This window comes from Lathyrus oleraceus, chromosome 2 (assembly GCF_024323335.1).
Source record: "Lathyrus oleraceus cultivar Zhongwan6 chromosome 2, CAAS_Psat_ZW6_1.0, whole genome shotgun sequence".
Lineage (NCBI taxonomy): Eukaryota > Viridiplantae > Streptophyta > Magnoliopsida > Fabales > Fabaceae > Lathyrus > Lathyrus oleraceus.
In genome coordinates, this window is record NC_066580.1 from 434905079 (window position 1) to 434932555 (window position 27477).

At 40.5% G+C, this 27477-nt stretch overlaps 3 protein-coding genes across 4 annotated transcripts; all 3 read left to right on the forward strand.

The window, feature by feature from the left end:
* Positions 1-2184: 2184 nt before the first annotated feature.
* LOC127123576 (uncharacterized) lies at positions 2185-7715 on the forward strand. The gene is made up of 2 exons (XM_051053782.1): positions 2185-4939; positions 7135-7715. Exons 1-2 carry the CDS (start codon positions 2185-2187, stop codon positions 7713-7715), a joined length of 3336 nt encoding a protein of 1111 aa, XP_050909739.1.
* Positions 7716-13327: 5612 nt separating this feature from the next.
* LOC127120021 (uncharacterized) lies at positions 13328-14150 on the forward strand. The gene has a single exon (XM_051050405.1). It carries the CDS (start codon positions 13382-13384, stop codon positions 13832-13834), a length of 453 nt encoding a protein of 150 aa, XP_050906362.1. The 5' UTR covers positions 13328-13381; the 3' UTR covers positions 13835-14150.
* Positions 14151-19467: 5317 nt separating this feature from the next.
* LOC127120024 (pentatricopeptide repeat-containing protein At2g13600) lies at positions 19468-22017 on the forward strand. 2 transcript variants are annotated; one of them, XM_051050406.1, is made up of 2 exons: positions 19468-19797; positions 19895-22017. In XM_051050406.1, the coding sequence occupies exons 1-2, from the start codon at positions 19789-19791 to the stop codon at positions 21350-21352; spliced, it is 1467 nt and encodes a 488-aa protein (XP_050906363.1). In that variant the 5' UTR covers positions 19468-19788; the 3' UTR covers positions 21353-22017. The 2 variants fall into 2 exon arrangements, with proteins under 2 accessions (XP_050906363.1, XP_050906364.1); XM_051050407.1 differs by having other exon boundaries at positions 19468-19773.
* Positions 22018-27477: the final 5460 nt, after the last annotated feature.

A 27477-nucleotide genomic window follows, 5' to 3' on the forward strand; every position in this document is an offset into this window, starting at 1 on the left:
TTATTTTATTTAATGTTTATTTTATACTATTTAAATAATTATGAAAATAATTATGTTTCATCCATTATTTTATTTAACGTTTAATTTTATTTTACACTATGTTTTTACACTATGTTTCATCCATTATTTTATTTAATATTTTCATAATTATGTTTCATCCATTATTTTATTTAATATTTATTTTTCCAAAATTAAAATATTCTTTTATACAATACTCTTTTTTATTAAACAATTATTTTTATAAAATAAAAAATATATATTTTATTTAATTTTATTATAATGAATTTTAAATAAACATAAATATTTTAACTATCTACGTTCATATTTGATATGTCGAATGAATATTATCTATATTTTATATTTAATGTTATAATATAAAATTGCGATTGTACTCTTAAGAAATTAAAATGCAAATATTAAATAATATTCTTAACTTATATATTTTAAAACAATAATAAAATAAAATTAAATATATATTTAGTTAGTTTAAAATTTTAAAATAGGTATAAAAATTCTAAGTGAAAATAATTAAGACAAATATATAGAGATGAAACAAATTAATCTAATGTGATTATACATTATTTTAAAACTAAGTGAAAAAAATTTCAACTAAATTTTAGTAATTTATTAATCTACTATAATTATACACGGTATATTAAATATATGATGAAACAAAGTAATATGAAGCGTTTGTGGTGTAATGGTAATGTGTTTAACTCTTGATGAGAAGGTTGTTTGTTCAATTGTTGTTGGCTACAAAATTAAATTTTCTTTTCACAAACAACACACACTCAGGCGCCTCCTCTTGGAATTTAGTTTTTTTTTTGAAAAAATTGGTTATTTTAAAAAAAAATTCTAAATAAGTCTCTAATAATTTTTAAACTTTAAAAATTAGTTTCTTCAAATTTTTAAATTCCTAATAATTTTTAAATTTTACAAACTAGTTCCTTTAAATTTTTAAATTTTGCAAATTGGTCACTATTTTCATATTTAAAGTTTGGTCTAAATTTTTTAAAATTTATGAAAATGACCCCAAAAATTTAACAATGTATCATTTTAATACTAAAAAAAAACTTAAAAATAAATGAATTTCAATTGAATTATTTAAATTGCTTAAAATTTTAAATTTCCGTCATCACTACAAATATTAATTTTAAAAAGTTGAGAGATGATGGATGTGATAGTTTATTGAAAGATATAATATTATATTGTGAAAAAAAAATATTTATTCCTCTGATTGTAATGGAGTTTATATAGAGTGTAAATGGATCAAATTATTGTGGGCCAAAACTTCATAATGAATCTCTTTTGTGTTATAATTAATTAACAATGGTTGGAATTGAATCATAAGTTATGTGAGCAAATAATAGAGCTTTTTAAGTCTAAACAACAATTTGGTTCCTAAATATATTTACAAAGCATTTAATATGAATTTTATATATATATATATTATATATATATATATATATAATTATATATAATATATATATATATATATATATATTGTTCCGGACTGGGCCATGACCCTAGGCACGGCACGGCCCAATGCTCGCCAAGCCCACGTCCAAACGGCCATGTCCACACGACCACGAGGACACGTCGGGTGGACGACAGTCCGCCCGACGAACGTCTCCCCGGCCCCTTAAACACGTGTCGGACAGCGAGCGGGTCCTCCTCATACGATCTCCATCCACTCACCGTCAACCCACGTCGCGGGCACCTCAGTTGTGTCGGGCAGAGCCCTAACGGCATCCCACTCACCACGTCACCCAACTCCCCTATATTGTCGCCTTAGGGATAGGGGCAGTTGGACCAGGGGGCAGACTTTGGTCTAGGTCTTAACGCTTCTTACGCGTCCCCTGGCAGCTCCTCCTTGGGCCTAGCTAATCCAGCCCATTAGGAGCCTTGGCCCAGCGCTGGGGGCTCACTATAAATACCCCTTTCATGGCAAAGGGGCAGGTATTCTAACTCACACTCTGATAACCTCATTCTGTACCTTTTCTGACTTAAGCATTGGAGCACCTTGCAGGTACACCCCCCTCTCATTTCATTATCCGGCCCATTCACCAAGACCTTGGAAGGCCCTCCTGATCAGGTGAGATCAGTGGCGCCGTCTGTGGGAACTAGCTATCCCCATCTTCGTCAAACGAGGATCAAAAGCTCATTTATTTCTGTCCTTCCAACATGGCCGGAGAACAACATAGCGATCACAGCCCTCCCCTCGTCAACTACAACATGGACGACGGCCCGCCATCCCATGAAGCGGACGTTCGGGACGGTCATCCATCCACCCCGTCTCCAGAGCCCCAAAACAACGGAGATGCCTCTCACGCCCACAATTTAGGGGCAGAGACATTTCATCCCATTCCCGTTCCCGTTGAAGGAGACGCCGTAATGATTGCCATGGTGAATGCCCTCAATCAGGCCGGTTCTATGCTCCACCAGCAGCACGAACGAATCGTGGCCCTCGAAGCCGAACGACAAGAGGCCCGGCCCCAGCCGGTGAGTAGGATACAACAACGTTCGGAGCCAACGAAGAAGCGAGAACGTCGCTCTCCCGAACCCCACGCCAGCAGGGCACGCGCCCGTCGTGACGGTGGTCGAGCGAGAACATCACCAAGGCGCGGGCACAGCCCCGACAACAACGAACTGTCTCCCTTAAGGAGCGACGAGGAAGATTTGCATTGCCCCCTATCTCGGGCAATAATGGAAGCCCCGTTCCCCAAAGGCATGGAGAAACCGCCAAACCTAGCTGTGTACGACGGGACGACAGATCCCGACGATCACGTCGACAACGTCAACGCGATGCTCGACTACCGCAATGATATAACCGGGCACCTCAAATGCCGACTGTTCTCAACGACCCTCAGGAAAGGGGCCATGGCCTGGTACAAAAGCTTGGCCCCTGAGTCCATTACGTCATGGAGAGTCATGAGGTCCATGTTCACCCGGCACTTTACAGCTTCCCGTCGTCACCCCAAGACTGAGGCGACCCTTGAAGCCATAGTGCAGAAGAAGAATGAAACACTGCGCTCATACATCGAGCGATTCAACCAGGAAGCTGTCGAGGTAGATACCACCGAGCACATGAAGAAGTATCTCCTCGAGATAGGTCTCTTGCCCGGCAGTGAACTTAGCAGGGCCGTAGGGATCGAGCCTCCCCGCACCTTAAACGAGCTCCTGCATAAAGCCCAAGCCTACATCAGATACGAGGAAAAGCAGGTGGCACACAATGCCCGCAGCGGACGTAACGCCGGGGAGACCGAGCACTCAAAACGCGAGGACACGAGCATTTCCCGTCGCAACGGGGACAAACGAAGAGAAGAAAGACCTCGCGAGCTCCGGGAAGGAAGAGGCCCCGCGGGCAGATATAGCGAGTACACCTTACTGACGGCTCCTCGAGAGCGCATCCTCGCAGAATGTATCAACTCTGAATTTAAGCAGGGCAGGGTCAGGTTCCCAAAACCGTCTGCACCAAAACCCCACACCGACAAATCAAAGTACTGCCGGTTCCACAGAAGTCACGGGCACGTGACCGAAGACTGCGTCCACCTGAAGGATGCGATAGAAATTTTAATCCAAGAGGGGCACCTGAAGCAGCATACGAGGAAGAACGAAGCTCCCAGACACGACGAGCCAGAGAAGAAGAGACCCCGGGAAAACACACCACCCGACAACTCCCCCTATCAAGTGGCCCTCTGCGTGTCACGACCGGAAGATTTCTTCCTCCCCGAACCATTGCCCGAGGGCAAGATCACTGCACTCAGCCCCTGGGAAGACTTCCCTACCACACTGGTGATATCAGGAGGAGGAACTAACGGGGAATCCGCGGCCCTCTCCGTCAAACGTAAGTTCGACGAACTCCTACTGACTGCCCCCGAGCAGAAAGCGACATTGACAAAATACCGGGGAAAATCCAACACAATATCCTTCTTCCTGGAGGAACTCCCGGGCGGATCCCCGAACTCGGCCATCCCACTATTGATAAGAGCAAAGATGGCCCGATTCGACGTACGACGCATCCTGGTCGACGAAGGCAGCTCAGTGGATATCATGTACGTCCACCTCTTCAAGACTCTGAAGCTAGACAAGACCAACTTAGCCCCCTACGTCGGATCAGATCTCCAAGGATTCAACGGAGCAACAACCAGACCGTGGGGATATGTTGAGCTCCTCGTCACCTTCGGCGAACAAGAAACGGCCAGGGAAGTCAAAATCCAATTCCTGGTCGTAGACTGTCCGTCTCTCTACAATTGCATCTTTGGACGCCCGACACTGGCCGAACTCACTGCGGTCCCATCCACCGTCCACCTGAAGATGAAATACTACACCAAATTGGGACGTGTGGTCACCATCCATGGTGACATCGAAGCAGCCCGGCGATGCTACGACGCCGCAGTAAAAGGACAGGCCGTAGTCAGCACGAAGAGCAACTGCAATAACAAAAAACTCAAGACCGAGGATCCCGCCCGAGGAGTCAACGCCATCGACCTCGACTGTCGCATCGGGCTGGACGAGACCAAAGAGGGGAGGTTCCCCAAGGAACGCTCTCTCGAACACCCGGTCCGACCAATCCCCGACGGGGAGTTCGAACTCATTCCTCTTGGGGACGATCCGGAAAGGACGGTGAAGATAGGTAAGGGACTACCCGAGGAGACAAGAGAAGAGCTAGTAGCATGCCTCAAAGAGAACTCCGACCTCTTCGCGTGGAATGCCGCAGAAATGCCCGGGCTGGACCCCGAGATCGCGTGTCATAAGCTAGCTGTAGACCGGGCAGCCAAGCCCATAGCACAACGTAGACGCAAGCAATCGCCCGAAAAGGCAGAGGCTGCCGAGCGAGCTGTAAAAGACCTCTTAGAGGCAAATTTTATTTCTGAAGCCCAGTACACAACCTGGCTCTCTAATGTAGTCCTCGTTAAGAAAAATAATGGAAAATGGCGTATGTGTGTTGATTATACTGATCTTAATAGGGCTTGCCCGAAAGATGCTTTCCCCCTCCCTAATATAGACTCGCTCGTTGACAACTCTGCAGGTTTTAAACTCTTGTCCTTCATGGACGCATATAGTGGATACAACCAGATCCCTATGTCGCCCGCAGACAAGAAACACACAGCGTTCATGACCCCAACGGGCAATTACTATTACAACGTGATGCCGTTCGGGCTCAAGAACGCTGGCGCTACATACCAACGCATGATGAACAAAGTCTTCAAGGACGAAATAGGGGACATGCTCGAAGTATACATGGACGACATGATCGTCAAATCACACGAAGAGATAACCCATGCTCGACACCTTACGAAGGTATTCGAGCAGGCGAGACAGTGTAAAATGAGGTTCAACCCCGAGAAATGCACGTTCGGAGTCCGGGCAGGCAAGTTCCTCGGTTTCTATCTCACCGAAAGAGGGATCGAGGCCAACCCCGACAAATGCCGGGCATTCTCGGAGTTTCCGACCCCGAAAACCAAAAAATCGATCCAGTCGCTCAATGGAGTGCTCGCCTCACTCTCCCGTTTCATCGCCAAGTCCGCCCAGCACGCATTGCCATTCTTCAGACTCCTTCGCAAAGAGGCTACCTTCGACTGGACCGATGAATGCGAGCAAGCGCTACTCCATCTAAAGAAAGTTCTGTCCCAACCCCCGGTCTTATCACGGCCATCAGAAAAGGAAACCCTATACTTATACCTATCCGTGGCGACCGAGGCCGTCAGCGCCGTTCTAATAAGAGAAACCGACGAAGGACAAAAGCCCATCTATTTTACGAGTAAAGCACTCCAAGGTCCCGAGCTCCGATATCAGCAAATCGAAAAGGTCGCCCTGGCCCTCATCAACACAGCGAGGAGACTACGATATTATTTCCTCGCACACACGATAAAGGTGAGGACCGACCAGCCAATCAAACAGCTGCTCGGGCGCCCGGATATGGCCGGGAGGATGCTCAAGTGGTCACTAGAACTCTCCGAATTCGACATACAATACGAAAGTAGGAAAGCCTTGAAAGCTCAGGCGCTGGCCGACTTCGTCGCGGAGATGACCCACTGCCCGACTCCAGCAGAAAGCGCCCACAAATGGACGATCTTCGTCGATGGCGCCTCTAGCACATCAGGCAGCGGGGCCGGGATCATCCTCGAAAATGAAGAAGGGATCCTGATAGAGGTATCGTTAGCGCTAGCGTTCCCAACATCAAACAACCAAGCCGAATACGAAGCCTTCCTCGCAGGCCTGAGGTTAGCCGAGGACCTGGGAGCAAAAGAGGTAAAAATATCCACCGACTCCCAGCTCGTGGCCTCACAAGTGCGGGGAGAATACCAAACCAAGAACGACAACCTCCTCGGGTACTTGTCCCTCGTCAAAGAAAAACTTGATAGATTTGAAAAATGGGAAGTTCAACACATACCCCGCGAACACAACACACGGGCAGACGTTCTCTCGAAACTAGCCAGCACGAGGAAAAAGGGTGGGAATAAATCAGTAATCCAAGAAATCCTCCCGCGGCCCAGCATCGACAAACTACCGCCTCCACTCGAGGTCAACGCTATTGGAGATGCCCACTGTTGGATGACGCCCATCTACAATTACCTCACACGAGACGAACTCCCGGCTGACCCGAAAGAGGCGACCACTGTCAAACGACGCGCATGCTCGTACGTACTCCTCGAAGGCAAACTCTACCGGAGAGGATTCTCCATCCCACTACTCAAATGCGTCGAGGAAGAGAAAGTCCCCGACATACTTGGAGAAATACACGGGGAATTAACGCTCAACACCTCGGCGGGCGATCGCTCGCACGAAAAGCCCTTCGAGCAGGCTACTACTGGCCGACCATGCAAAACGATTCGAAAGAGCACGTCAAAAGATGTGACAAATGCCAACGACATGCCGACATGCATCTCGCGCCCCCGAACGACCTCAAATCATTGTCTTCCCCATGGCCCTTCGCGTGGTGGGGCATGGACATCCTCGGACCCTTCGTCACCGGATCATATCAGAATAAATACCTCATCGTCGGGGTGGATTACTTCACCAAATGGATCGAGGCGGAGGCACTGGCTAAAATAACCGCGCAGAACATTCTCCGGTTCTTCAAACGCAACATCCTCGCTCGGTTCGGTATACCCCTGGCACTTGTCACAGACAACGGGACACAATTCACGGACGGAGGATTCCAGGACTTCGTCGCCAGCCTGGGCACCACACAGCATTTCACGTCTGTCGAGCATCCGCAGACGAACGGGCAAGCAGAGGCGGCCAACAGGGTAATCTTACGTGGCCTAAAACGCAGACTCGGTGAGGCAAAGAGGGCATGGGTCGAGGAGCTACATAGCGTGCTATGGGCCTACCGCACGACACCACATTCTACCACCGGGGAAACCCCGTTCCGACTAACTTACGGCACCGAAGCAGTCATCCCGGTGGAGATACGGGCGCCAACGAGGAGGACGGAGGAGCCCCTAGACGAGGAAATGAACGATGAAACCCTTAGAGCCGAGCTCGACCTAGTCGAGGAGATACGCTCCGAAGCAGCTCTCAGGGAAACGACCCTCAAACAAAAAATAGCACTACGCCATGACGCGAAAGTCATAAAAGAGAGTTCCAGGTCGGCACCCTGGTCCTCAGAAGAAACCAGAAAAACCCGAGAGAGGGCAAACTGGCGGCCAACTGGGAAGGTCCTTACCGCGTCCGCGACAAAACGAGCAACGGGGCCTATTACCTAGAAAACCTACAAGGAGAACAACTCGCTCGACCATGGAACGCAGAAAAACTTAGACAGTATTACAGCTAAATACACCACGGGGAGACGTGGAAGGTACGACCACGCTCTTCGTCCCCAAAACCCCAGGGAGGAACCACGAGACCCGGGAACGATCCGGGGTCACATAACACACACAACCCTCCCCGACGGTTGAGATCTTGACCAAGACTCAACGTCGAAGTACCAGGACTGGCAGGGCACCCAGCTCGCGATGGGAGGGCCCAAGCCTCGGGACCAGGGTTCGAACAACGGACCTGGGTTTCGATACCCACGGGCACAAAGCCCGACACTTCGTCGGTTCCCTAACCCGAGGAGATTAACAAAGTCGAGCAGAGCACGAATTCATACAAACAACTATCAAGCACAAACGAGCACAATGAATATTCATATATTAGAGCGGCCGAAGCCAAGTACACCCGAAGGCCATATTACAAACGCCCGAAGGCCAAAATACATGAGGCACGCAGGCCATGATAACTGAAATCAAAAAAAAAAAAAAAACAGATAAACTAAGACTCCGCTCGGAGCACCTCTTCATCCTCTTCTTCTTCTTCTTCTTCTCCCCCCAGCTCCTCCTCCACTTCAAACGGGCAGACAATCTCACCATCCCGGACGCAGTAGTTATAGGTCGACCCTGCTGTCACCAACCCAGGGTTCAGAAGCCCGAGCTGCTCGACAGCATTGTCGAAACCCTCTTTGAAGCAGACCACGAGATCTTGGTTGAGAGTCCGAATATGCCCTAGCAGCTCACCGCGCGAACCAAGGGCGCGTTCCTCCTCGGTCTCATCAGCCAGAGGACGGACCTTTCCCTCGAGGGACTCAACCTGAGCCCGTAGGCCAGCGTTGTCCTCGGTCAGCTTCTGATGGTCGACCACCTGCTCTTCCAAGCTCGCCACAGCAGCCTTCAACTGGTCCCTCTCCTTTTCCACCTCCTCCAGCTTCTGGCTCAGCCCTTCCTGCAGCTGATGCTCTTCTTTGTAGTCCGACAGATCTTTGGATAGTCTTTCCTTCTCTGCCCGAACCTGCAAAAGGGCATCCTCCAGCGAGGCGGTGGAGACCGAAGCGTCGGTCATAACCATGGCCGTCTCCATCACCCGGATGACAGCAGCAATATCCCTGGCCAGATCTTTTCTCCGGGCAGCAGCGTCCTGGTCCAGAATCGCCTTGGCCTCAGGCGCAGGCACAACAATCGACTCCTCGGCCTTGAAGAACGACCGCTCCACATAGCAGGGAGGTAGAAGATAGCTGCCCGGTCCATGCGGACTTCCTGGAGACGACCTGGTGAGAGGCCCAGCCGGACGCTTCCGTTTATGGAGGGGAGAAGCCGCTGGCGACGGGCTGCTGTCAGGAATGTTGATCGGGTTAGATCGAGGAGGAGAGGAAGGAATCACGCTCGCCGCCTGCGAGGGACCGACCCCGGCATCGCCAGCAGTCCCCGAGACACGGGCCACAGGTTTCTTCTTCTTCTTGGGCACCCGATCAGGAGCGCCGACCTGATTCGCTAGCTTCAGCACCCGATCACGAGCATTGGGCATGGCACCTGCAAATAAATTACACACAAACATTAGCGACCGAAACGGGCAAAAACAGAAATAAAAGGCTAAACAAAGTCTGCCTACTCAATAACGCCAGAGCTTCCTCCTCGGTATCACACTCGAGCAGAGCCTTCGTGTTGACATAACGCGTCTCGGTGATTAGCTCCCCGGCCTCATCCAGGTAGGGCACGCCCTGTCGATTCGCCCAGAACCCCAAGCTGAAGCTCTGCACGTAATCGACCAGCTTCTTGTACGCGAGCCTATCCTCCTCGCCGAGCATCGCGTACTTGACCCGGTAATGCGCCGTGGAGAGATCGAAATGATCACGCTGCCACCTCAGCGGTATCTTCGACATCAGCGTCTCCTCCCCGTTGGGTTCCCGTTGATAGTAGTATAGAGAGTGAAGGGCAGCCCGGGTAATCGGCATCACCACGTACCACCGGCTTTTGAAATGGCGAACAGAATCCTCGTACGTCTTGAACAGACGCACGGGCTGCTTGAAAGAAACCCAACTGTGGCGACCACGGGAACCGGACCTCTGGAGATGGAAAACGTGGAAGAAGAGAGCCCGGGTGCAACCAATGCCGAGGAACTGGCAAACTAACTCGAATGCCCGCATAAATGCGAGAGCATTAGGATGTAGTTGGGACGGCGCCAGCCGGAGCCACTTGAAGACCGACATCTGGAAGGAGTTGAAGGGCAGTCTAATCCCCGCCTCGCGAAAAGCAAATTCATACATGGTGAACTGCTTCCCCGGGAAATGATGACAAATGCGGTCTTCTTCCTTGGGGGCGCAGCAATACCAGTTTGGTGGATCCTCCAGGCTTATGGTCTCGACCATAGCGTGAGCAGTGATGGCCTCGTCACAGAAGTCTGATTCCTCCTCCAAGGGCTCGTCCGCAACCCAGGAGAAGTCGACCTGCCCGGAAGAGGAGGCGTGTTCGGTACCATCTCGGACACTCCCATCCCCGACAGGGAGACGAGCGATTGTCGCGTCGTCGGTGGAGGACCCAGAATCTTCCTTCCTCGGTCGTAAGCGCCCGGTAGCACCTGAAACGCAGACAGAAAGAGTGAATTCGACGTCGTATCAAATCCACCCTTCCACCGCAGGTCAAGTGAAAGGGCGTAGCGGCGACGGACACTAACCGTGCTCAACTCGGTGGCCCGCGCATTCTATGGAGACCGGGCATAAACTTCATACAACCTATGCAAGTGTTGCCCGGCATATGAAGTTTATGCCCGGTACAGTAGGATCCCAACCCTATTTTCTACCATCTAATATACACCTACAGTCCACTACACTGTCCCTAAGTTAAACCTAACCACATTTCTACGAAAATAGCATGCGTTTGACAGAAAACAACAAGGAAAAAGAATGGGTCACAGTGGAAATCATACCTGACATAGTTAAGTTGAAAAGGTACGGTGGTGTCCGAGCAGAAGACGGTGGTTCAGATAGGAGGACGGGCGGAGACGGCGGTCCAGACGGTTGAGAGAGCAAACGAGAGAGAATGTGGAGAACTCCGATGAACGCGTGAGCAAAAAGAAAAAGTGGAAATGAAGTTACTCAACCCCCTTTTATAGGGCTTGGCACGTGGACCAACACGCTAGGTCATCATTGCCTAGCCTGCCTACGCCGTCTTTGCACGCGAAACGAAGCGACCCCACTAATTCTGAGACACGTCTGTCAAAGATGAGAAGCTGAAACGACCCGAGCACCTATCCGTCTCCTCGACTCACCAAGACGCCACTCCCCGCGTCATACCCACGTTTACTACAAGGAAGGCGCAGATCAACCGATCACCTCCATCCCCGACATTCCCGAAGAAAGGGTCGGTCATGAATAGGTCTGGTACGACCTCGCCTGTCTAACGATCAAGCTTCCCCATCGTCTCGGGGAACCCTTAGTTGAAACATAAGTCATCCCTCTGGCTCAGAGACTCGACTTGGGGGGCTCCTGTTCCGGACTGAGCCATGACCCTAGGCACGGCACGGCCCAATGCTCGCCAAGCCCACGTCCAAACGGCCATGTCCACACGACCACGAGGACACGTCGGGTGGACGACAGTCCGCCCGACGAACGTCTCCCCGGCCCCTTAAAACACGTGTCGGACAGCGAGCGGGTCCTCCTCATACGATCTCCATCCACTCACCGTCAACCCACGTCGCGGGCACCTCAGTTGTGTCGGGCAGAGCCCTAACGGCATCCCACTCACCACGTCACCCAACTCCCCTATATTGTCGCCTTAGGGATAGGGGCAGTTGGACCAGGGGGCAGACTTTGGTCTAGGTCTTAACGCTTCTTACGCGTCCCCTGGCAGCTCCTCCTTGGGCCTAGCTAATCCAGCCCATTAGGAGCCTTGGCCCAGCGCTGGGGGCTCACTATAAATACCCCTTCATGGCAAAGGGGCAGGTATTCTAACTCACACTCTGATAACCTCATTCTGTACCTTTTCTGACTTAAGCATTGGAGCACCTTGCAGGTACACCCCCCTCTCATTTCATTATCCGGCCCATTCACCAAGACCTTGGAAGGCCCTCCTGATCAGGTGAGATCATATATATATATATATATATCTAGATATATAGATATATATATATATAATATATATATATATATATATATATATATATATATATATATATATATATATAGATATATATATATATATATATATATATATATATATATATATATATATATATATATAGATATATATATATATATATATATATATACTCTTGTAATAATTATATCATATGGATTTATGCGAGTATGAAAAATTAGTTTGAGATATGTGGTACATGTTTTGTATTGTACGTACTCTTTATATTTGGTTAATTTGAGCAATTTTTGACTATTTAATTTAAATACTTTTTTTTAATAATTTTTTTAATTATATAAAAACATGAAAATAAATACTTTATTTGTACTCGTTTCTTAAAAACATTTTAAAATATAAATACTAATATATATAATAATATTTTTCAATCTATTCTAGAAACTGTTCTAGTTACTATTATAAAAAAATAACTTTATAGTGATAAAAAAGTTAATGCAAAATACAAATGATTTTTAAAATTTTGTATAAAATATAAATCAAATTTGTTTTCATATTAGTAAAAAAACATCTTGTTCAACTATAATTGAATTCATAAAGTTGTAAAATTTTAATTCTGAATATAGATTGATATTTTTTATTGTTTGTTTTTCTTTTTAAAAAGTAAGTTTATATGTTATTGAATAATTGAAATTATAATAAAAGTAAAAATACTTAATATCTACCATTGATGATAGTATAAAACATTTTTTATTGGCAATTTAAATAAATTAAATAATTCCAAAATTTAGTTTCTTAAAATGATAATATTACTAAGTATAAAAAGAAAAAGAGACATTCTTGACAATGTATATAATTTTAGATTAAAATAATGCATTTGATAGTTTTTTCTTAAAAAATTATTATGAAATTAATATGATTTAAATATGTTCTTAAATAAAAAACTTTGACATACCCTTCAAATTATATATATATATATATATATATATATATTATATATATATATATATATATCTATATATATATATATATATATAGATATAATATATATATATTATATATATATATATATATATATATATATATATATATATCTATATATATATATATATCTATATATATATATATTATATAATATATATATATATATATATATATATATATATATTTCACTTATTATAAATCATATAAATGTATTTTACAAAGTATAACTGTTTTTAATGAACCACATTGTAAGATTAATTAATTTATACCGTTAGATATCTCCTTTAAACTATTATGATAGTAATGATTTCATTTTCTGTGAATTTTCCCAATAAATAATTTTTTGAAAAAGGAATTAATAATAATGACGTCCATTAACAAACTTCCCTAACCAATTGTATTAATACAAAAAGAAAAAGAAGAAAAGATTGAGTCAACCAAAATAACGTGGACTCATACTTTTACACCTATATATATCCTAACCTCCAATTTTTCAAATTTCACAAAGAGAAGACTTAGCCACGAAACCAACCCATCTCAAAACAGAAATGGTGAAAGTTACTTCGCCGGAGTCTCCCAAGCGCCAATCAAACGGCGGCTTCTTCGTCACCATATCGTCGATTCTGACTCTGCTCACAAGGCAAGCAGGCCGTTTAAGAGCAAAGGCGAAAGCATCTCCGATTAAAGACGAGGAGTGGAAAATCGATCTTAAGACGCCGAAATCGCCGATGACGCGACCGAAGGAACTGCTGAGCAGCATAAGCAACAAAGCTATGTTGCAGTTCGGGATGAAGAAGAAACAGGGAGAAGGAAGGGATGAGGAAGTAGATGGTTGGGGAAACGGCGGCGTTTGGCAGAAGGAGATATTGATGGGAGGAAAGTGTGAGCCGTTAGATTTCTCCGGCGTTATTTACTACGATATTAACGGTAAACAGACGCGCGAAGTTCCGCTCAGGTCTCCACGCGCTAGTCCTTTGCCTGGTTATCTCACTCGCCGTTGAATTCAATTTTCTTTTGTATCGCATGCATCACGAAATTATAAATCTCATTAATTTGCAAACTAGGTTTTGTTAGGGATGTGAATTTTCAGATAGGTAGTTATGCACGTGATCTGCGATCCATCGCACGTGTCCCTTATTTTTAGAACTTCTTTGTATTTTTTTGCTATTATTTAATTTTTAGTTATTAGATTTGAAAATTTAGATTTAATAGCGTGTTTGTTTGTTGTTGGTTGATGAAAAATTAAGTAGGTAACTTGTGCAATTGTGACGATCTTTTCTAGTGAAAATAATCCACGTCTTGTATTTTAATGCGGAAGATTGAGTGTAAATGTGTCCTTTATTGAGCTATATCTCATTTGCTTTTTGTTTTACTCAATTGTATAACATACGTTAAACAAAATTTTGTTGTAATTTCATTAATTTTTACGTAGTAGTTTAAACATAAATAATCGTAGTTGTGATCCCACAATTTCGAAAGATTGTGATTTTGAGAGTGCAAAGAAATTTAGACTTATTAGCACATGTTACATCAATCATTTTTTCATTTGAGATTTTTTTATGATAAAGGTTGGTTTAATTTTTTTAAATGTTAAATTAGATGCTCTAATAGTCTTTACTTAATTAAAATAATGTATAATTAGTTTTAGAGTTTATTAAATTAAAGATTCATCTGACATTATTTGGTATGACTCCGTAGAAATTGTTTGGTCCCGACGGATTTTCAACGGATTTTTACCAAAACTCTTGGAATAAGATAGATAATAAGGTTTGTAATTTTTTTTTCGAGATTGTGGAAGAATTCGCACATCATTAAAGAAGTGAATCTCACAAAAATTTGTCTTAACTTGAATGTCAAGAATCTCCGATTTGTAATGCAGTTCCATCCCATAGTCTTTGCAACACGATTTACAAGATTTGGATTCATTTCCGAGCGTAGTACTCAAGCAGTGGCGAAGCTAAAAATATTAATATGTGGAGGTAAATAAATTTTAATTAAATTATTGTATGATTAATTTATTTATAATGTTATTAAAAATATATATTTTTATGATGTGATCAAATTTTTATTTAATACTTTATATCTTATATTATTAGATATTTGATTTTTCATAAAATTATTATTGAAAAGACAAAAAAGAATATACATCGATAATTTAAAATAAAAATATACTGTCAATCAACAACTTATATTCCGCCAAATTACAAATATATTTTAAAATTACATCGATGAAATGATATATTAATGAATTTTTATTGAAGGATAATGTAAAACTATTTTATACTTTTAATGCACCATCTTTAATCTCTCTATTAAAAAATTATTTATATTGCTCATAATATTTATACACAAAATAAAAATTAATTTTAAAAATAAATACATCATTATTTTTTAAAAATTGTTGATTTATAATATTAAAAAATAAATATATCAATAAATACAAAATATTTGTACCAATATTTTTTTAAGAAAACATTAATTTAGTAGGAAAAATATTTTAAATTATACTTAAAATAAATATTAAATTATTATTACATAAATAGTATAAAAATGTTAGTATAATTAACTTTAAAAAAAATAAGTGGGGGCAGCAGCCCCCATTACACTATATGTGTCTCTATCCATGTACTCAAGACAATATCATAGTGGCTCAAGAAAGGGAGCTTTGGGGTGAAATTTGACTTATCTAAGGTGTACGACATGCTCAACTGGAAATTTGTGGATAAAACGTTAAAGGAAATTGGGCTTCCTAACAACATATCGAGGGTCATCATGTCAGCTATAACTTCGGTCAACATGGTCGTTTATGGAAGGTAAAAAAGGTAGGTATTTTGTTGTGCATAAAGCTCTGCGTCAAGGAGATCATATCTCCTTTATTCTCTTTGTGCTCTGTATGGAGAAACTCACTCACATGATTCAAGATGAAGTGGATCTAGGAAACTAGGATTGTATCAAGATAAGGAGGAATTACCCTAAGATTTCTCATATATTGTTTGTTGATGATTTATTAATATTTGGTAAAGCTATAATTAGGCTAATGTAAAAAATTCATGAGGTGTTGGACAAGTTTTGCTGGATATTTGGGCAAATGATCAACTATGATAAGTCCATCCTCTTGTTGGGGATTCCGTGAGAGTCATGAGCACTAATGGGACCCATGCTCCAGGACTACTAGAGAGGGAGACACCACATCTCAATCCAAAATCTTAAGGTGTTAGATAAATGGGTCATCTCTTTTAAATCCAAAATTCCACCAATTCATAGGTAAAGTAAAACTTTAATCACTCACACTTGCATCCAACATTCTCCCCCACAAGTGTGAGTCCCTCACATCCTATAACATGATACAACACTGAATCCAGCTTCCGCTTTCCCACAAAGCTGAACCACTTCTCTAATACCAGTTGTTTGGAAAAACAAATAAACAACACAAGAATATAACGTGGAAACTCCAAAATCGGATAAAAAATTACAATCGTTGTTAATAGACAACTAGAGAATAACATCAATTATTTCAGGCCCTCCAGTACACCCACATCCTCCAAAATAAATATTTAATTGCATCTCACAGCACTCTAATACAAGATATAAGAGAACAAAGAAAGTCAAATAGAAGCTTAAAGTGCTTTTGACTAGAGCATCTTGGAATGAAGAACTTGAATCCTATATATAACTTTGAACTCTATATTCTTTTACAAAACTAAACGATATGGGACTTCAAATAACTTGCGTCCTATATATAGCCTTGGACTCTTTCTTCTTTCATAAAACTAAGCAATGTGAGACTTATTTAACATGTATATTTTCAACCAACCCCAACAATCTTCACATTGATTAAAAATAATACATAAGATTTCATTGTCTTCATCGACAATCATACTCCACCATAAAGAGTATCAATATGTATAGTTTCAACCAACCTTAACAATCTCCACCTTGATTGAAAATAATACATCAACTTTCATTGTCTTTGTCAGCAATCATACTCCACCATAAAAAGTATAGTCACTTGAAGCTACAACCTCCAAATTTTTTTATATTGTCTTCACTGATAATCATAGTTTTTAAAAACTATCATACTCTCTCATAAAGAATATATTTACTTAAAGATAAACCACTACAAGAATTTCACATTGACATCACTGACAATCATATATTTTATCATGAAGAATAAATTTCACTTGAAGCTAAACCACTCCAAGAATTTCACATTATCTTCACCGACAATCATAGTTTTAAAAAACTATCATGCTCGACCTTAAGAAGAGTGTACTTCATTTGAAGCTAAAACACTTTAATAATTTTCACATGTCGAAAACCAGGTTGAAACGTTATGGTGCAACTTCCTTGTTGATAGGAAGATCTTCAACCACTTCGCCCATAAGATCCATCATGTACACTTTGACTTGTACTCGCCCAGATATTACGTATGCTTTGAATATATGCAGCAGATATCAATCAAACCCCGGAGAAGCACATTGGTGTGTAGCCAAAAACATTCTAAAGTACTTGAGAATGACTAAAAATGATGTCTTGGTGTATAGAGGTAATGATGAGCTAATCGTAAAGGGCTACATTGATGTGAGTTTTCACACATATAAAGATGATTTTGAATCCCAGTCTGGATACGTCTTCATTATGAATGGAAGAGCTGTTAGTTGGAAGAGCTCGGAGCAAGGAACAATAGCATATTCTACAACGGAAGTAGAATACATTGCTTCTAGTGAAACAACTAAAGAGGTGGTCTTGATTAGACAGTTAATAGTTGAGTTAGGTGTTGTTCCTAGCACTTCTAGAGAAATTGACATTTATTGTGACAATAATGACACTATTGCTCAAGCTAAGGAACATAACTCTAGATCCATATCCAGACGCGTCCAATGAAAGTACCACATGACCAGACATTATATTGATAGAAAAGACACAAGGATGTGCAAGGTGCACACTGACGTCAACATTGTAGATCCTTTGGCCAAGCTTATGCCTAGGCCCAAACATGATAGTCACACTCGGGAAAAGGGCTAAAACACATTGAAGAGTCGTTTTGAAACAATTTTTTGATAAAATTTGTTTATTGTTATTACAAACATTTATGCTTGATTTACATATATGAGTATCATATTATTATTTAATCACTGCTTGGGATTAGATAAAGTATCCAAATAATTTAATAATTATCAAATGGGCTCATCAAAACTGTTTTGATAAATGAAACCCCATTAAGTGAACTGATATTATAAAATTATTAGTTGTCTGTGGTCTGAGTCATTAACTTGGATACAAATTACTTAATTCAATACCATATTGTGATATTGATTGATAACACCAAGTTTCATGTGTTATAGGGAAATATAAATATCTAATTGGTTACATGGATATGTATGGTGATACATATCAGATAAACCTATCATAGAATTATTCGGGTTCTTTATGTAGATTTCTATGATTATTCATGATTAGTGAGTTCCTTAGACATGAGTATGATATAAATATCATTTGACTGTTGGTATGTCTTTGACGCTACCAAACGCTTATCGTAATAGACATTTATTAAAGTAGTGATTGTGATTTCCAAAAGTTGAGTGTGAGATATAGTCTTATAAGATTGAATATGTCCTATTATTTCATGTACACCATGGTATATTTGGAAAAGAATGGTGTCTCAGCCACTTAAAGAGTAAGAATTGTGAAAAACGCATGACCATGCTTAGATGAATTATTAGAAATCATTTGTACTGATAATTCAATCTTAAGATTTCAAGAAACATATTTGAAGATAAAGGTGAGTTTCATCATATAATCAAATAAGACACCAAACGACAATGAAATTTTAACATTGCACACTTGTTTCAAGAACAACGGGGAGATTGGAGGAATTGTGTCATGCAAATCTAATGTGCAATAACTAATTATAAAATGGGACACTTGATGAAGATTTACAATCTCATCTCATTATTTTAGGTACTCATAGTGCTTTGTTAGAAGTCAACTATGATTTATGAACTTTATCTTGTGAAATTCATTGCTATTATAATTGGATCCTAGGAGGTTACACCCTAGAAGTTTATGGATAGAATTGATTGGTAGAATTATTAATAATAAGGAGTTATTATTAATTAAAAGATAATTTTATTTGAAAATTTATTAACATTATTGAATTATAAATAGGAGTTAGTTTTCTTTTGAAAAAATGAATCCCATTCCATTTACTCAGAAATCAAATGTTACTCGTGTATTTAGCAATAAAGTGTTACTATAATCCAAATGTTACTATAATATTTAATTATAAAATTAAATATAATTTTAACTAGTGCATTATAGATAGGATTGAATTTCCTTTTAGAAATTACAACAAAATCTTATTCCAATTATTCTCCTAAAGCCTTTTTATCTTCAACCTAACATTTGATATAGAATGACCCAAATCTTTGCTCTGGTGCATTAATTAGAGGAGTTTCAGGTGAGGCTCGTAATCTCTTCAAGAAGAAGGCTTTGAACAGTAATCATTTTGTTTTTATTTTTAGCTCGGATCTTTTGGACTCACCTTGTTCTATTCCTCAACATCCAATCAATGGATATCATATCATTTTTATATGTAATTAATTTAAATTAGTTTAAAAAATCGGAACAAGTTGGTCTTCCAAAAGAAATACTCATTTTGCCATTAGATCTATCTAACGCGCACGCTAATATCATACACTTACTACACATTATCTTTTTCTCAACTCCAATAGATAACCGTTCCACCCTCAGCTCCGCCGCGAACGGCATTGTTCCCAACGCCGCTGTACAAAAGACACGCTATTGCTTCGAATAAATACCTTGCCTCAAATCTCTCTGCGTGTTTCCTCTCTTGCTGTCCACCTCAGTTCTCTCCGCCGCCGCCGCCGCCAAACCCCTTCCCCGACGACCTACTTTCATATAGTACCTCCTGCTACAGGTCCTTCTCAAATTCATGATAAGGGTAAATTGGTTAATTATCACACTATTTCAGAGCTTTTATATTAAACCATGAATTATGCATAAGCTTAAAAAAAATTGTTGATGATTTTTTGATGCAGAAACTCTTCTGCAGAACTTGTAAACATGATTATATGAGAAAGAGTTCTAAAAGTGCAAGTACCTACCAAGCACTAGAGTCATTAAGCAGAAAGAATGGATTAATGGAAAAGCCAACAGAGTATGTTCTTTGTAATTCACTTAGTTCTTGTGCAAAAACCATGAATTGGCATTTTGGCGTACAAATCCACGCATATACGATTCAATCAGGATATGAAGATAATCTGTTCCTTAGTACTGCGCTTGTTGATTTCTATGCAAAATGTTTTTGCATTGTGGATGCAAGGAAGATATTTAGAGCCATGAAAGTGCATGATCAAGTATCATGGACTTCACTTATTGTTGGATTTTCAGCAAATAAATTAGGAAAAGAGGCGTTCTTCTTATTCAAAGAGATGTTAGGAACTCGTATTATGCCTAATTGTTTTACCTTGACTAGTGTCGTTAATGCGTGCGTGGGGGAAAATGGAGTCGTTGATTGTTGTCCAAGTCTTCATGTTCATGTTGTCAAACGAGGATTTGATACTAGCAATTTTGTGATTAGTTCATTAGTTGATTGTTATGCGAGTTGTGGACGGATTGATGATGCTGTGTTGTTATTTAATGAAACTAGTGAGAAGGATACTGTTATATACAATACAATGATCTCTGGATACTGTCGGAATCTGTACAGCGAAGATGCACTGAAACTATTTGTGGAAATGCGGGGGAAAAATATGAGTCCTACTGATCATACTGTATCTTCGATTTTAAGTGCTTGCAGCCGTCTCGCAGTGCTTGTAGAAGGAAAACAAGTGCACTCTCTGGTTATTAAAATGGGTTTTGAGAATGTGTTTGTGGACAGTACTCTGATTAATATGTATTCAAAGGGTGGCGACATTGATGAGGCTCGACGTGTGTTGGATCAGACTTCTTGGAAGAACACTGTGTTGTTGACATCCATGATCATGGGTTATGCTCAATGTGGAAGAGGTTTAGAGGCTTTGGGATTTTTTGATTATTTATTAACCGAGCAGAAGTTAATTCCTGATCATGTCTGCTTTAGTGCTGTCTTATCAGCTTGTAGTCATGCAGGATTTATTGACAAAGGGGAGGAATATTTCAACAAAATGAGAACAGATTATGGGTTGTCTCCTGATATAGATCAATATACTTGCTTGATTGATCTTTATGCTAGAAATGGAGATTTAAGGAAGGCAAGGGATTTAATCGAAGAAATGCCTTATGATCCTAGTTGTATAGTATGGAGTTCCATTTTGAGTGCCTGTAAGATTTATGGAGATGTTGAGCTTGGAAGAGAGGCTGCTAATCAGCTCATTAAGATGGAACCGTGTAATGCAGCTCCATATTTAACTCTAGCACATATCTATGCAAGAAAAGGTTTATGGAACGAAGTCTCTGAAGTTAGAAGCCTTATGCAACAAAGGGTTAAGGGAAAGTATGCATGGAGTTGGGTATAGGTAGAGAGAGATGTTAGAATATTATAAAATATCTTAGGATCAGATTTTATGTTACTCACTTCCCGTGGAATGCATGTTCCAATTTATGATGAAAAAAGCTATTACTTTCATGCCACTAATCAGTGCATGACTGTTGATAATTAGTTGATTACAAACAATGGTTGAATTTCACTTCCTGGGCACCATAGAGATTGCCTAAAGCACACTCTTTGTGGATCTGTGTTATTTTACAGATCTCAGGGATTTGTTATGTCTACTGTTTGACTTGGAGATAATGTTTTCGAGGTGATTGGAAAGCTAGTAACAAAGCCTGTGAATGCTGTCGTGGTCAAAAAGTCCCAGCCTCAAGGAAAAGCGAACCAGATTGAGTATGATCATCTAAATTGGTTACTCGTTAGGTGGCTTGTTTTGGCTTCTCTCCCTCCTTCAACTCTAGAAGAGAAGTGGCTTGTGAATTCGTACAAGTTTTTAAATCCGTCTATACAAATTTGGCCTAGTGATAAGTACGGATCTGTACTTGATGAGGTTTTCAGAAGTATGAGGGAAGATGTAAGAGCGTTGTTAGAACAGGTTTCGTGTAAATTCTTTGTCACACTTGATTTCTGGACTTCCTTTGAACAGATTTTCTTTATGTGTATTAGGAATTAATTACTTGATATTTCCTTCTTATTTGCTAGCCTTAGGATTTAATTACCTATTATTTCTTTCCTTTTTCTAGCCTTATTCTCCTCCCTATTTAGGCCCTCCTAATATAGCTGTTGGAGAATATTCTATCATAATTCTCTATTGTAATCAGCTATAAGTTCATGTAATCATTCACCTTTTGATCAATAAGAAATATACAATTATTTCTCTAATATGGTATCAGTGATATCATAACAAATTAACACCCTTTTTTTTTCCCAATGGCCGATGAAGAAAATTCTTCATCTTCCTCGGATGAAAACAATGATTCAACTACTCATCACATCAAAGATTCCTCCCAATCACACTCATCACCTTATTACATTCATCCGGGTGAAAATCCAGGATTGGTTTTGGTCTCTCCACAATTAAACAACAACAACTACCATACTTGGAGTCGTGGAATGAAGCGAGCCCTCCTTGCCAAGAACAAACTACAATTCATCAATGGAAAGTTACCTCCTTTACCAGAACTTGATCCTCTTTTTGATGTCTGGGAACGGTGTAATGGTCTTGTTATCTCGTGGATAACTCGATCTCTCACACCTTCGATTGCTCAAAGTGTCGCTTACGTCGAAAACGCTAAGGTTCTTTGGGAAGAATTGAAAGAACGATTCACCAAAGGAAATCACTTCCGTTTCTCTGATCTTTTGCAAGAAATTCACTCCACAAAACAAGGTGAACGATCAATTTCAGAAATTTTCAATTTTATGAAAACTTCTTGGGAAGATCTTGAAGATCTTCGTCCCCTTCCTTCTTGTACCTGTCACACACCTTGCAATTGTGCCGCTTTCAAAATCATCAAACAACAACGTGATTCTGAATTGGTTATTTGTTTCTTAAAAGGATTAAGTGACAATTATAACACAGTTCGTTCTCAAATTCTTCTCATGGATCCACTGCCTTCCATTAACAAAGTTTTTTCTTTGGTTCTTCAACAAGAATCAAGTCCTGCAAATATTGCTATTCCAAGTTCAAAAATTCTTTACAATGCCTCTGATAATGGTAACCGCTTTCAAAGTCGCGGTTACAACAACGGAGGACGTGGTCGAGGTCGAAGTTCGTCTGGCGTTCGTGGTCCACCCAAACAATGCACCTTTTGCACACGTCTCGGCCATACCATTGACACTTGCTACTTCAAACACGGATTTCCACCTGGGTACCAGCCAAAAACTCAATCGACCGTCAATAACACTACTTCCTCTAATGACAGTTCCTTTCCAACTTCTTCCAATGTTGCTGCAAATGATTCATCCATTCCACAATTGAGTGCTGAGACAATTCAACAACTTCTCTCATTATTACCAAATTCTTCCAAATCTACTGCAACATCTGCTCACAATGTCAATACTGCACACACCGCTCCACTCCATTCCTCGATGAGTCATCAAAATACATCCATTGAGCCAGGTACAATTGATCCTGCAAAAGATTATTGGATTCTTGATAGTGGGGCAACTGATCATGTTACCCATTCCAAGAAATACTTTACTTCTTTTCGCAGAATCAATCCTATTAATGTTTCTTTACCCGATGGGTCGATTGTTGTAGCAAATTTTTCTGGCACAATTGAATTCTCTCCTTCTTTTAAATTATATAATGTTCTTTATTTACCTACATTCAAATTGAATATTGTCTCTGTTCATCTTCTTATTTTCAATTCTAATTGCAAATTAACCTTTCATGATTCTATTTGCAATATTCAGGAAGCTACAAGTTTGAAGATGATTGGTCTTGCTAGACTTCACAATGGACTTTACTATATTAAAGATCCTTTGCCCCAAGCTTCATCTGTTTTTCATGATATTACTATTAAAAGTATTATTTCATCTTTTGATACTTGGCATTTTCGTTTGGGACATCCCTCAAATAAGGTCCTTGAACAAGTGTGTACTGTTTTTCCTTATATCAAATATGATAATAAAAGAATTTGTGACTCGTGTCACTATGCTAAACAATGCAAATTACTTTTCCTTTAAGCTCTTCTGTTAGTTTACACGCCTTTGATTTATTACATGTTGATATTTGGGGACCACTCTCTATTCCATCTTTACATGGCCATAAGTATTTCTTAACTATCGTTGATGATCATACTAGGCATACTTGGATTTTTTTAATGACTGCTAAGTCTGAAACAAGAAGTCTATTGCAAAATTTTGTTATTTTTGTCAAAACTCAGTTTAACAAATCTGTCAAATCTATTAGGTCGGACAATGGATCGGAATTTCTCTATCAAGAATTTTATGATAAATTTGGCATCTTACACCAAACCTCTTGTGTTGCTACTCCTCAACAAAATTCTATTGTTGAAAGGAAGCATGGTCACATACTTAATGTCACTAGGAACCTTCTTTTTCACGCCAAACTTCCCAAATGTTTTTGGTCTTATGCTGTTCTTCATGCCGTTTATCTGATCAATAGATTGCCTAGTCCTATTCTGCAAAATAAGTCTCCCTTTGAATTACTTTATAATAAACCTCCTACTTTTCTTGACCTCAAAGTTTTCGGTTCATTATGCTATGTTTCTACCTTAGAACAACATCGCACCAAACTTGATCCACGAGCTAAAAAATGTATCTTCCTAGGTTTCAAAGTTGGCATCAAAGGTTATGTTGTTTTTGACCTCTCTACTAGAGAAATATTCGTTTCTCGCAATGCTGTTTTTATGAATCTACTTTTCCCTATGCTGAAATTACTGATTCTTCTCTTAGTATTGACTTTGTAGATCAAGATTATTCCATTTTTCTATTTGATGATCCTGATGACTCTACAAAGTATAACAGATCGCAACCTCATATCCAACCAACATCAATACAACCTATCTCCACTCCATCAACTCCATCCCCAAACTTGCCATGTGATTCTTCATCCTCCATTGTTCCTCCACCCAATCCACATCCATCTTTTGACACCACCAACCTAAGAAGATCAACTAGAACCACCAAAGCCCCTGGCTACCTCAGAGACTTTCATTGTAATGCTAAACTTCCACCTTCCTCATCTACCACTAACTCACTATATCCTTTGCATTCTGTATTATCTTATCACAAATTATCACCATCTCATCTTCATTACACACTTTCAATTACCAATGCTATTGAACCACAAACCTATAAACAAGCTATCAAATCCCAACAATGGATTGATGCCATGAACAATGAACTTCAAGCACTCGCAACTAACAATACTTGGTCCCTCACCACCTTACCCAAAGACAAGGTTGCTATTGGTTGCAGATGGGTGTACCGTATTAAACACAAAGCTGATGGCACTCTAGAACGCTACAAAGCCCGTCTTGTAGCCAAAGGCTACACTCAACAAGAAGGGGTAGATTTTCTTGATACTTTTTCCCCTGTTGCTAAACTAACTACTATTCGTCTTTTACTTTCTATTGCAGCAAGTGAAAAATGGATCATTCAACAATTGGATGTGGACAACGCATTCCTTCATGGTGATTTACATGAAGAAGTGTACATGGAGTTGCCATCCGGCATCATTCCTACCTCTCCTAATCAAGTGTGTCGTCTCAACAAATCCCTTTACGGTCTTCGTCAAGCTAGTAGGCAATGGTTCAGCAAACTGTCTTCCGCTCTCATTAGTCTCGGCTATCATCATTCAGAATATGATCACTCATTATTCATCAAGTCATCTCTCAACACTTTCACTGCTCTCCTAGTATACGTAGACGACATTGTCCTCACCGGAAATGCATCAACAGAAATAAATCACGTTAAAAGCTTTCTTCATTCTACTTTCCGCATCAAAGATTTAGGTAATCTCAAATATTTTCTTGGCCTTGAAGTTTCTCGCACCAACAAAGGAATTCACTTAAGCCAACGCAAATATGCATTAGATATTCTTGCTGATACAGGGATGCTTGCAGCCAAACCTTTTACCACTCCAATGATGAAAGACACAAAACCTCTCTACGATACTACTTCTCCTCCTCATGATCCAACTGCCTTCCGACGTCTCATTGGTCGTCTTCTCTACTTGACTAATACTCGCCCCGACATCAGTTTTGCCGTTCAACATTTAAGTCAATTTATGCAAAATCCAACCGCAAATCACTACGAAGCTGCTCTTAGAATTGTTCGTTACATTAAAAATGCCCCTGGACATGGTTTATATTTTTCTTCTGATTCACCGATTCATCTCAAGGCCTTCAGTGACTCAGATTGGGCAACTTGCCCTATGTCTCGCAGATCCACCACCGGTTTCTGCATTTTCATGGGTTCTTCACTAATTTCTTGGCGATCAAAGAAGCAAACAACGGTATCTCGTTCCTCATCTGAAGCTGAATACAGAGCTCTAGCTTCTACCACTTGTGAACTTCAATGGCTTACATACTTACTTCAAGACCTACACATCCCATTCACAAAACCGGCTCTTTTATATTGTGACAGCAACTCTGCTCGACATATTGCTATGAATCCAACCTTATTGCTATGATTGTCACGTTGTCCGTCAACAACTACAAGCCAACCTTTTTCATTTACTTCCAATTACTTCTAACAATCAACTGGCAGACTTGTTCACCAAACCGCTGGAACCGCAACCTTTTTCTGCTATTTTTGCTAAGCTGGGACTGTTAAACATACATTCTCCAGCTTAAAAGGGGGCTATTAGGAATTAATTACTTGATATTTCCTTCTTATTTGCTAGCCTTAGGATTTAATTACCTATTATTTCTTTCCTTTTTCTAGCCTTATTCTCCTCCCTATTTAGGCCCTCCTAATATAGCTGTTGGAGAATATTCTATCATAATTCTCTATTGTAATCAGCTATAAGTTCATGTAATCATTCACCTTTTGATCAATAAGAAATATACAATTATTTCTCTAATAATGTGTAACATGTCAGTGGATTGACGAAAACTGGTGTTTCCAGAAGTTGCTTCTTGACATCTGTCGCATACCCTATCCATGTGGTGGTGCAGAAATCTATCACTGCGTTGTGAAGGTTCTTAAATTTTATAATATTGAAAGCAGAGTCCTTTCGTGTACTCATGATAATAGCTCAAGTGCCATGCATGCCTGCCATACTTTGAAAGAGGACTTGGATGGTCAGAAAATTGGACCGTTCTGTTATATTCCATGCACTGCTCGAACTTTGAACTTGATAATAGATGATGGATTGAGATCTGGAAAACAAGTAATTTCGAAGATCAGGGAATTTGTAATAGAGTTGAATGCCTCACCAGTAATCTCTAAGGATTTTATTCAAATATCTACTGCTTATCAAGAAGGTACATGGAAATTTCCTCTTGATGTTTCAGCAAGGTGGAGTGGAAACTACCAAATGCTTGATCTTGTTCACAAGGTATCATTACACATGTACTCAAATTCAAAATTAGAAGCAATGGATAGTGTAAACTAATGTATATTTTTTTATGATGCAGGCTGGTAAATCCGTGGATGTGATTATTCGTAAACATGAAG

What these genes read in the sequence shown, in the direction of transcription:
- LOC127123576 (XM_051053782.1), top strand. Translation starts at nt 2,185, where the DNA reads ATGGCCGGAGAACAACATAGCGATCACAGCCCTCCCCTCGTCAACTAC. An exon ending in GAAAAATAATGGAAAATGGC is followed by an intron (nt 4,940 to 7,134) that starts GTATGTGTGTTG and finishes CACTTGTCACAG; the next exon opens with ACAACGGGACACAATTCACG.
- LOC127120021 (XM_051050405.1), top strand. Translation starts at nt 13,382, where the DNA reads ATGGTGAAAGTTACTTCGCCGGAGTCTCCCAAGCGCCAATCAAACGGC.